This window comes from Patella vulgata, chromosome 6 (assembly GCF_932274485.2).
Source record: "Patella vulgata chromosome 6, xgPatVulg1.2, whole genome shotgun sequence".
NCBI classification, from domain to species: domain Eukaryota; kingdom Metazoa; phylum Mollusca; class Gastropoda; family Patellidae; genus Patella; species Patella vulgata.
The window spans coordinates 62,185,650-62,197,420 of record NC_065884.2 but is presented as its reverse complement, the minus strand read 5'-3'; the positions used below and the strand labels follow the sequence as shown (position 1 = coordinate 62,197,420).

The 11,771-nt window shown below is 37.2% G+C and overlaps 1 protein-coding gene across 1 annotated transcript; it reads right to left on the bottom strand.

Moving 5' to 3' along the window:
• Positions 1 to 3,181: 3,181 nt before the first annotated feature.
• On the bottom strand, positions 3,182 to 10,761 carry LOC130013151 (glucose dehydrogenase [FAD, quinone]-like; the record flags this gene model as incomplete). Its single annotated transcript, XM_056101769.1, has 8 exons — positions 3,182 to 3,361; positions 3,813 to 4,038; positions 5,895 to 6,069; positions 8,365 to 8,421; positions 9,533 to 9,696; positions 9,827 to 9,955; positions 10,265 to 10,393; positions 10,680 to 10,761. Coding segments are annotated over 8 exons (1,116 nt in total), but the record flags the coding sequence as incomplete, so codon positions are not given.
• Positions 10,762 to 11,771: the final 1,010 nt, after the last annotated feature.

The following is an 11,771-nucleotide window of genomic DNA, read 5'->3' as shown; positions in this document are numbered from 1 at the left end:
GCGAACCGTACTAATCTAATACAATCTCAAGTTTACTATGCCATCGAGAGTTGATAATGGTCCTGTTTTGTTAATAAATGTCTAATTCATAGTATCATGATGGACCGTGTATAGATGGACAGGCAACGTCCACGAAGCCTTTAGAATTCTGTGCCGCGGCAAAAAATCATGATTAAAATAAAATTAATTCCCCTCGCGCAATTACCAGTATTAAGTTTAAAAGCAAAGAAACGGAAATCAATTCATAATATTTTTATTAATCTTGCTACTCTTTTATTTTGCAACGCATACATTGATAGACTACTAACTGATGATTGGGGTGTAAATGTATCATACCATGTCGAGTTTTCGTTAAAAACAAACCTATTAAAACACAATTAATCATCATTCCGGACAGTATTATACCCGAACTTTATTTTCATAATTTTAAAATCCTTCATTCATGCGGAATTTGGAGTATTAAGCAAAACCAAAATGCTTACAAAAACTACGAAAATATTGAAATCGATCATTTCACAATTTTCAACTTCTGCATTTGGAAATTTCAAAGTTCTAAACTGGAGAAATTCGTCACTAACGGATAGGAATACTTATCGGGTTGAAAAATGACCATCCAACTATAAGAATACCGTAAATTCTAAGGAGGAGTTCGAGAAATTAATCTGTATTAAATCCCGCAATGTCAAAAATCACATCGCTTGATTTGCCGTTGACATTGAGGTCTCGTCGTGTCTCGCGCGAGCTGTCCACCTATATACGGCCCATGATAGTATATATAACATTTGAGGCCTACAAAGGACCTGCAATAGGTATATTTTGCTCTTGCATGATGTATGTTTAAGCTTAATAAATGAGACAAGCCCTGCTGTAATGTGACCACGCCTATACTCTGTTGTAATGTGACTGGGGCACTACTCTGCTGTAATGTTACCAGACCCATACTTTGCTGTAATGTTACAAGGCCCATACTTCGTTGTAATGTGATCGGGCTATACTATACTGTGTTGTAATGTAACCAGGTCTATACTCTGTTGTAATGTAACCAGGTCTATACTCTGTTGTAATGTGACCAGGCCTATACTGTGTTGTAATGTTACAAGGCCCGTACTTCGTTGTAATGTGATCGGGCTATACTGTGTTGTAATGTGACCAGGCCTATACTCCGTTGTAATGTGACCAGGCCTATACTGTGTTGTAATGTAACCAGGTCTATAATTTGTTGTAATGTGACCAGGCCTATACTCTGTTGTAATGTAACCAGGTCTATAATTTGTTGTAATGTGACCAATATCAACTTTATTTACTCACACCATAATTGTTATTCAAACATCAAGGCGATTATATAATATTGTCGATACAGTTAACTAAAACTGAAACTAAACCTGGTAAACAAACTAAATATTAATGGTACAGAGCTTGTGCATCAAGTAACACTTTAGATCAACATAAAAGTATAAATCATTTAGTACGCATATCTTTATTAACCAAAATCTCTGAACGCCATTTGAGTTTTACTTGTCTTTACTACACTAGGATCTGGAAGAGTTGTTATATTACCGAGGTTCTGGTTGAAGTGAGGGATTAGCCAATGAAACGGTCTGTTAAGGCGAGTTCTTGGCGTGCGATGCACTAGAAACGTCAAAGCTGATTGATTAATCAATATCTGACGTCATAGAGTCAAAAGCCGTTCGCACGACCCCTGACACTTCATTCCAGTACAACCGGTCAGATCTTCTTGAAATGTAGGCCACCGAAAGTACAAAAAAACAAAACGAAATATACATCTGTATAAAATCCTTGAATCCACAGACTGAATTCCTGAATCTATTTAAATCTATTTGACTTCCAGTGCCTAATGTCGATCAAACTAAAGTCTTTGAAACGACATGCCATTTTGTACAATGAAAATCTATTCGGTAAATGTACAATAAATGGGAGAGATCTCAAGACGAAGTCATGTGGAACACCGATTGAAAATAGATCTAATGATATGGCATGGGTTTAGAAAAGATTAATAAAGATGGGGATAGTTATAACAGTTTGACACTATGATAGTTCTAACGGTTGAACACTATGATAGACCTAGCGGTTTGGCACTCTGATAGTTCTAACGGTTGAAATCTTTGATAGTTCTAACGATTTAACACATTGATAGTTGTAACGGTTTAACACATTGGTAATTATAACGAGTAAACACTCTGATAGTTGTAACGGTTTAACACACTGATAATTATAACGAGTAAACACTCTGATAGTTGTAACGGTTTAACACATTGATAATTATAACGAGTAAACATTTTGATAGTTGTAACGAATTAAAACTCCGATAGTTATAACGGTTTAACACAGTGGTAGACCTAACAGTTTAAAGGGACTATCCCGAATTGAACAGAGACTCAAAAATAAAAGTCAGAGTACGTATGAAATTTAAGCGCCAAAATATATACACTGTCTTAAAATTTCAGCTCAAAATATTGAGTCATTTCGACGTGAACTTCAAAACTGCTTATCCGGACACGTAACCCTTTTAAGATTTTGGGTCAATTCTTTCGATCGGTGACCTGATAATCGATTCCCGTTCCTTTAGAGGTTTATATAGTGAATGACCCATGTGCTGTACTTGATAACGAAAGGTAAATTTCACCTACACATTATTTTTATAAAATAAAAGTCTGGTTTTATCCAGACACTGCATAATACAGCTTGGGGCACCAGTCCCCTCTTCCAGATTAAGACTGACGGGTTTAAGTTGTTTGAAAACGTATCAAATATATTGAGTTAGTTGCTCGGCCCTAAGGTAGAGGATTTTAAGGGATTTTAACACAAAATTAACCAGTTTTATTCTCCAAAATATTATCGGGATTGGCCCTTTAAGAAATTGATAGTCCTAACGGTTTAAAACCATGGTAACGTTTTAACGCCGATAGTTATAGTGGTGTAACACGGTTTAACACTCGGATAGTTATAACAGTATAATACTGTGGCAGCTATAATGGTTTAATACTCGGATAATCCTGGCGGTTTAACTCTAATAATTATTGTGGCTTAACACTGTGATAATTATAATGTTTTAACACTTTGATAGTCCTAACGGGTAAACATCCTGATAGTTATAACGGTTTAAACCTCTGATAATTATAACGGTCGAACACAAAGTTGAACACAAAGATACGTATAACGATTAAGACTCTGTTATGGTATATACAGCTACATATCTGATAGAGGTGTTGGTGGTTTTATACCTAGAATCATATCCGCGGCTTTTTCACCTATCATTATACACGGTGCGTTAGTGTTGCCAGATACTATGGATGGCATGATAGAAGCATCAGCTACTCGCAGTCCATGGATGCCTTTCACTCTGTAATAAATAAAATACTAATTAAAATAAATACACATCAGGCCATTTTAATTTTTGGGTTTCGCAAGGGCAAACTGGTTGGTGTCCACTGAGTGAAGAGTTAACATAGACTAATGAAATGGGGATTAGCGTCCTACTTTTCTGCACTAACCAGGGTATCGAAGATGCGCATGGGCACTGCGCTATGATAGAAATTGTGCCCAGACAATGGTCTCTTCTTCAACGAATTTCATCTTTTGGAAGGTTTCTCTTACGTGTTTACAACCGTTTTTCATTCCAGTATTTTACTTGTCGGACCACAAGAGCTACCTCTGACAAGTGGGAACCGGTCTTGGGAAATCGTTAGATTCTTTTCTCGGGAGACGCCGGGATTGAAACCTGAGATAATGTAGAAAAAAGTAAAGTGCTTAAAAAAAAACAACACTAGAATATCTTGTGGTAGAGAACTTACCTTAGTTGGGGATCCACTACCGTGGTGTGATCTTCTGTACGTCCCATTTTACAAGTTCCGGTCGAATGAAAGATAACCATTGTAAAATACCTTATATAACATCGCCAATATTCATCACTATCAAATTTAGATTTTTCTAAACATGGTGAAAATGGTTTATGGAAAAATTCAGGTCCCTGAGATTTGAAAGTCTTGGTGTTAGTCAGTTTCTGTGAAAAACGAATACCTGTAATGATATAAGTAAGAAATGAACGCATGTACTGACATATACTCAGCCAAATTAAAAACTTGACACTGATGAATTTCAACAAATTTTTTTTTCTGGTAAGTTAAATAAATTTTAAAGTGTTTCTAACGATAGTAAGTAGTAAGAAGCCATTAATTTCATAAAATTGTAAAGTCACGTGGATCACGTGACTTTTGAGCATATAAAAATTAAAAAAACCTGAAAAACATGTGCAAACACAAACTCGTGAGGTCAATCGATGCAAGTTTGCTTAAACTGAACACGCACACGTAACTTGAACTGGAAAAACAAATTAAAATTGTTATTTTCATCTTTGTTAGAAAATGTCGCGCCTTTCAAATGTAGAACGTCTATGTGCTACAGGTAGGCTCTATGCTGGTCAGTCTGTGGTCACTGTTGCAAGAGCCTTTAATTGTTCACGCCAGACAATAATTAATCTTAGAATGAGAGTGCTTCAAACTGGAACTATTGCCGACCGCCCAAGGGCGGGAGCGCCACGTGTGACGTCACTCCAGGAAGATCAAGCAATACGATTACGTCATCTTAGAAACAGATTTGTCACTGCAACCTCCACAAGTAGAGAGATGTTTGGTGGAAGGGTAACTGCACAAACTGTTCGAAATCACTTGCAGGCTGCTGGTCTTCGAGCTCGGAGGCCCTATAATGGACCAATATTGACACCTCTTCATCGCCGTAAACGACTTGTGTGGGTCACAAGACACATAAGATTTACTCAAAGACAGTGGAATTCGGTTGTCTTTAGTGACGAATCTCGATTCACTTTGAGATTTGCCGATGGCAGGGCCCGAGTGTACCGCAGACGAGGTGAACGTTACGCTCAAGTATGCGTCAGAGAAGTTGACCGATTTGATGGCGGCAGCGTCATGGTTTGGGGTTCTTTTTGTGCACATGGACGTTCTCCTCTTGTTGTTGTCCAAGGGAACTTAAATGCTGTCCAGTACAGGGATCAGATTTTGCAACCTGTTCTTCTTCCGTTTATGCAGAGACATGGGCCTGGACTAACGTTTCAACAAGACAATGCTCGACCCCATACAGCAATTGCTACCCAGAATTTTTTAAGAAATGCCGGTGTCTAAGTCCTGGATTGGCCGTCGCTTAGCCCCGACCTTAATCCTATTGAACACATCTGGGACGAACTGGGTCGACGTGTTCGTCAGAAAGTGAATCCACCACTGACGTTGCAGAACCTTCAACATGCTCTTGCTGAGCAGTGGCGACGTCTTCCTCGGGTAGTGTTTACTAATGTTCTGAGATCCATGAGAAGACGTTGTGTGGCAGTACGAGACGCTAGAGGAGGCCACAACCGTTACTAAACACTTTATTCTGATTGTTCTCCAAGTCTGTGAATTTCATTTTGGGGGGTACTGTGACATCACGAACGTTATCAATGTCAAGGACTTTCGGCGAGACGTATTCTTGCTTTCTGTTGATGTCAAGGTCGTCTGTGCACAACATAACACTAAAACAGTTGCCTTATACCAAATATTAAAAATCTAGTCCCAAAAATCCCGAGTGTCAAGTTTTTAATTTGGCTGAGTATATGTAAAAATGAACACCTGTAATGACATAAATTAAAACGTACACCTGTATTGAAATAAGCAAAAAAGGGTGTAACCATGATATCTTTGTAAATAATGAATGGAATTGAACCATTTTGGACTGGTATTTACAATGGAATAAAACCTAAACCTTGGTAATTATTAAAGTAGTTGCTAGTGATTTTGTTATCCATAAAGTCGTGTTTGTGTTATTTTAATGTTCTCCTATCACTAAATGACTTACAAACAATATTTGTAGAGCTAAAATTGACAAACCTCGTAGCAAGCCCTCCACATCTTCCTTGTTTTCTAAATATCTTGGATCAATGATCGGATGTTGCATGGCATCGGTACTGTTTAGACGAACTGTACCATGACTTTTTGGTCTTAATAAAGTATAAACCAGAGTAAAACCGTTCACATCGTTTACACCAGAATAATGCTTGGCATACTGTAAAAGAAAATGTTTTATCAAAGGTGATGGAACTTGGTTTGTAGATTCATTACATCAATACCTTGACTGAGTTTGATAATGAGCATTGTGTGTTTAGCGTATGTAGAATGATGAACAATTTTACAGAAAAGTAGATTACACATCATTAATCAATTTAGGGACTGAAATGCGAATATCAGCCCTGTTCGATATTAAACCGCTCAAAAATCATTTATAAATCTAACTAAATGATTCAAATTTTTCGCCTCCTGAAAGTCATATATTAGACACCGGTAGTGAAATCCATAAGTTCTACCGCATGGTTTCCTCTAGAGACACTCCCATCCACAAACAGACAATCAAAACAACTTTGTTTTTATAAAGATTACGCAATTTATTCTCACCTTCGGGTCTACTCGTATCGCGTCTTCGTTAAAAAGCAAATCTACTCCAAGAATTTCTAAATCTGGATATTCGGGTCTTTTAGAGTCCGTTGAAATAAAAGCTAATGATTCTACACCACCAGGTGTAGTCAACACACCTGAACAAAATATAATGCAATCTTGTGTCATTAAAAAGTAAAAGTTAATCGATTATTAACAAGCACAGAAATATAACCTAGTTATTCACTTAAAATTGAACCGAATCAATTGCTTGAAAATCAACTACTTTAAACTGAACTCGGTAAATTACTTGAAATGAACTCGGTCAATTACTTTGAAATAGAACCGAATCAATTAGTTGAAACTGAACTGATTCAATTACTTGAAATTGAACCCAGTAAATTACTTGACATTGGACCCAGTCTATAACATTGAATTGGACCTAACCAGTACCGAAGCTGAACCGCATCGAAATGAAAATTTGAACCGAATTGGGTTTAACGTCCTATCTTTCTGCACCATGCAACCAGTCATTGTGCTATGAAGGAAATTTTGCCCCGATAACGGCACTGCGGTCTGTCCTTATTGCGAACTCTACTCGAACGAATGGATACTGTTTCTTGTTCGGTTAGATGTAGTGTACCTGATTCTGCCGAGCTTTACCGGTGTTGCTAGGGGAAACCAGGCTGTAAAACCCCGTGAAATCTTTTTGGTGAGTGGAGGGACCGAACCTTGTAGTTCATAGTTAGCGAGTTGCCGTCTTACTCGAAGAAAAGCTGTATTGAGCAGAATTAAATAAGGGTATGATTATTATGGCGGGGTATCGGGTTCAAAATGCAATCTAGAGTAAAAAGCAGAAAGTCAACAGTAAAAAGCAGAACCTATAAATGTATGTACTTAGTTAGTAGAAACATCAATCATAATTCTACTTTCATGGATAAAATTTCTCCTTTCTACTATCAACTTTTGACTTCCCGCTTTCTACTTTCTATTGTCAACTTTTGACTCTCGACTTTCCACTTCAGATTTTCTACTCACGATTTTCTAACGCAGATTTTCTCCAATACTATGGTGGCTGATAGTGGCCATATAATGTTTCGCCATTTCCATAACCCGACAATAGCATACATTTTGGCAAGCGTAAATTCCTGGTCCGCATCGCGTATCCGTATGGATAGAGAGAGATGGGTTTAACGTCCACTCGACACAAACTAGGTCATTTTAAGGACTAACATATCGTTTAATTTTATTTCAATAATTCGCTTGTGCGTATAGGGTCTTTAGCAGTAGAAGGAAACCGGAGGACCTGGAGAAAATCCACGAGGCTGGACAGGCGACCCTACTCCTTGTCACGTACATCCTGGGATTGGAAACCACGCCAGTTGACTCAATGACAGGCCTTATGATAAAGCGCACACGAGTTAACCATTCGGCCATCCAACCCCCCAGAATGTCGTGTATTATTCATCATCACACCAAATTAATAATAATATATATCATCATACATATAATATATATCATCATATATATAAACTAAATAAAGCTGCTCTCAGTGTATACTATTTACAAAAACACATTTTTTTTAACTATTAACGATTCATAAAAACTAATAAATATCAAACTAATATATATTATTATAATTAAATAAGAGTTGTGATGAATAATACACTATCAGATCAGTCAATGTACACATTTTACTTCTTAGCGAATTTCACTAATAAATGTGGATCGGACCCTATCTGGTAAAGTTAGCTAGCTTCATTTTTCGTGCAAAAATGATACAGCTCCTCCACCAAACGAAAATCGGAATGTACTCATATGATTATCTGTAGCTACCTGATTTTGTTGTTAAATACTGGGCTAACGTCCATAAAGATTTGGTTTTGTTAGGAGAATTAAAGACGAGCTCTTTTGTTTTATAGTAGCTCACAAAACTAATATGATCTTGTAAATTATCACCCACTGGTAAATCAGCTACGACTGGTATCTGAAATAGACAACCAATTATTTTGCATTGTCATCAAGTTTTATTACACTATATCATGCGCAAAAAACGTTAAAAAACAGCGTCAGACATATAAACAATTTGATGACAATCAGGCATATGAACAATACAAGGAGATTTTGAATCCCTTATAGAAATACGCTAGCCTGGAGGTCGGGTGTTCGATCCCTGCATTGGCCGAGAAAGTTCATCCAGATTTTCCGGCGTGGTTCCCCCTTGTCTGTGATGCAGGAAGGAGGGCCTGACAAGGACAGCTGTCTAGTCGTTCGGATGGCACGTAAACCAAGGTCCCATGTACACATTGGCGTGCACGTAAAAGATCCCTTGACAGTTGCAATTCGATATAAGAGTAGATCGTAGTGCCGCTGTCCCGGCAAAATTTCCCTCATAGCACACTGTATGGCATATGCTTGTCTTCATTAGCCAAGTTCGGAGCAGAACAGTAGGACGTTAAACCCCATTTCATTTCATTTCCTTATAGAAATACAATGTTGGGAAATTTGGAATATATATATATATATATATATATATATATATATATATATATATATGGCTTATGAAATAGTTCACCCAAGCCAACATTGAAATCCTTTAATGGGTCCTTTTAGAATCCGACTGATTCGAACCGGTAGAATTTCCATCTTTGATAGTTCTTTCTTACATCAAATAATAAATAATCAATTTAAACGGGCATTATGCAAGAGCTAGATCTTGATATTACAGGTCTTTCTTTAGTCCTTAGATGTTGTATAAATTATTCACTGAACACTAATTAACTTACTAAGCCCATAATCAGCTCTCGATGCAATTGGATGGCTCTGATATTAAGTAGATCTAAATATGTTTTGCCGTCGATGCGGTTACCGTAAAATGGATAATCAAAGCCTTGTTTATCATCGTAAGAGCAGTAGCAATGACAATCGAGGGTAGACTGTAATTGATTCGCCGATATATCGGGAATTGTGCGCTCTTTATCTAATCTTACTTACTGCCCCTTTAAGCATATTTTAGTGTGAAATAAACCTTGGATAGTTTGATAATGCAAATGACGCACAGTGGCTTTGAGAACAAATCTTCAACTAAAGTGATTTACCCCATGTGACTTCAGGTGTTCTTTAGGTCCAATCCCCGACAGCATTAAAATCTGAGGAGAAGACAAAGCACCAGCTGATAGAATAATCTCTTTATTTACAGAAACAGACTTCAGTGTTCCTTTGTGATAAAATTCTACACCAACAGCTTTCTTGTTCTTTATAACTACCTGAAAGAGAAAAAAACCCTAGTGTGCTCATCCTTTATCAACATAGAAGTGCTGATCCTCTATCAACATGGGCTTTGGGATAAAAATACGTAAAGGGATGTGTCAAAAATAAAAAAAAGACCATACTTACCTTTTTAACGTGGGCGTTTGTCAGAACGTGAAGATTTTTGCGACTTGTAACAGCTGGCCATAAGAAGGCTTTAGCCGTACTACACCTTTCACCGCCTTGTATAGTAGCTTGTGAAGCAAAAAATCCTGCATACAAAATATTAATTTATAGTCTTTATATCAAAACAAAGAATGGCAGATATTAGAAGAAAAAAATACATATGGATACCATATAGTGTTTAAATAACCCCTATCCATGGTATTTATGTTATATTTCGTCCATAATATTTATACCCTATTTCCACCCCCAGTAATTTTTGGAATATTCTAATTGCGGTATTTATGGAACATTCCACCTATGTTATTTATCGAACTGGGTATCCATCGTATTCGATGGTATCGATAGTATTTATGTTATTTCATATATTCCATCCATGGTATTTATAATTAACATACCTTTTTGTTCCCTACCATTATAATCACCAGTTCTATACCCCAGTTCCTTACCAGCTTTTATCATAAAACTAGGAAAATCTGTAACATGAGATTCAGAAACGCCAAGCGAACCATTTGTACCATGATACTCTAAAAATATAAAAAGTCAATTCTGCAAAACAATTAACGATGGCCACGGGAATTGAAATAAAAAAAAACTGCCACATCATGTATTCATTACGAGATTGCTATAATCCAGCTACTGCTGTAACCATAATCTACATATCTCGCCATACAGTCAAGCTTTTTTCGGCAAGGGGAAATAACTCTGGTAAACTTTACCAAGGAGTGATAACCCTATTCTCAAAATTAATAAAGTACCCTCCATACTACTTTTATACATGACAGTATAAAATATTGTCCGGTACTATTTTACCTTTATCCATATGTTTGAATGGTTGAATATTTTCTGATCTAATAAAATATGGCAAGACTTCAGAATAGCTCCATCCATCGCAGCCATCATAATCCTTTCTATGACCTCGGACATAAATGTTATAGTTTATTTGACTGGATCCACCTAAAACTTTACCCCTCGCGATACTAAGTCTCTGAAATGAAAGAAATGAAATGGGTTTTAACATCCTATTTTTCTACACAAAGCAGACCAACAAATACATTGTACCATGCAGGGTACTATGGAGGAGATCGTCTGATAAGTGACTCGGTGAGCCACAAACAAGACACTACTCCTAAAAGCTGAACTCCAATTACAAAACTACAGAAATAATTAAATAAAAAAAATAGGTAACGCCCTAAACGACAGCCATACTTGTTTTCAATTTGTAGAAGAAACAGGGCGATCACGTAGGGGTAACAAAAACACACTGTCCAGTATATGCCGTGTCAAGCACACTGTCCACAGGTTAGCTAGTCAACTACCAATTAGTGAACTACCAGCTAGTCAACTGATCGAAGTTCTCTCACTCTCACTACTATCAGCTAACTGAAAATATTATTGCTACACACGTATTATGTCTGATCAGGTACATATTATTTTACTAATTAGATGAAATAAGCCAATCACGATGTACTTTTGCTTTAAATAATGGATCACGTGACTTTTGAGCATATAAAGATGAAAAACCTGAAAAACACGTGCAAACACAAACTCGTGAGGTCAATCGATGCAAGTTTGTTTAAACTGAACACGCACACGTAACTTGAACTGGAAAAACAAATTAAAATTGTTATTTTCATCTTTGTTAGAAAATGCCGCGCCTTTCGAAAGTGGAACGTCTACGTGCTATAGGTAGACTCTATGCTGGTCAGTCTGTGGTCACTGTTGCAAGAGCCTTTAATTGTTCACGCCAGACAATAATTAATCTTAGAATGAGAGTGCGTCAAACTGGAACTATTGCCGACCGCCCAAGGGCGGGAGCGCCACGTGTGACGTCACTCCAGGAAGATCAAGCAATACGATTACGTCATCTTAGAAACAGATTTGTCACTGCAACCTCCACAAGTA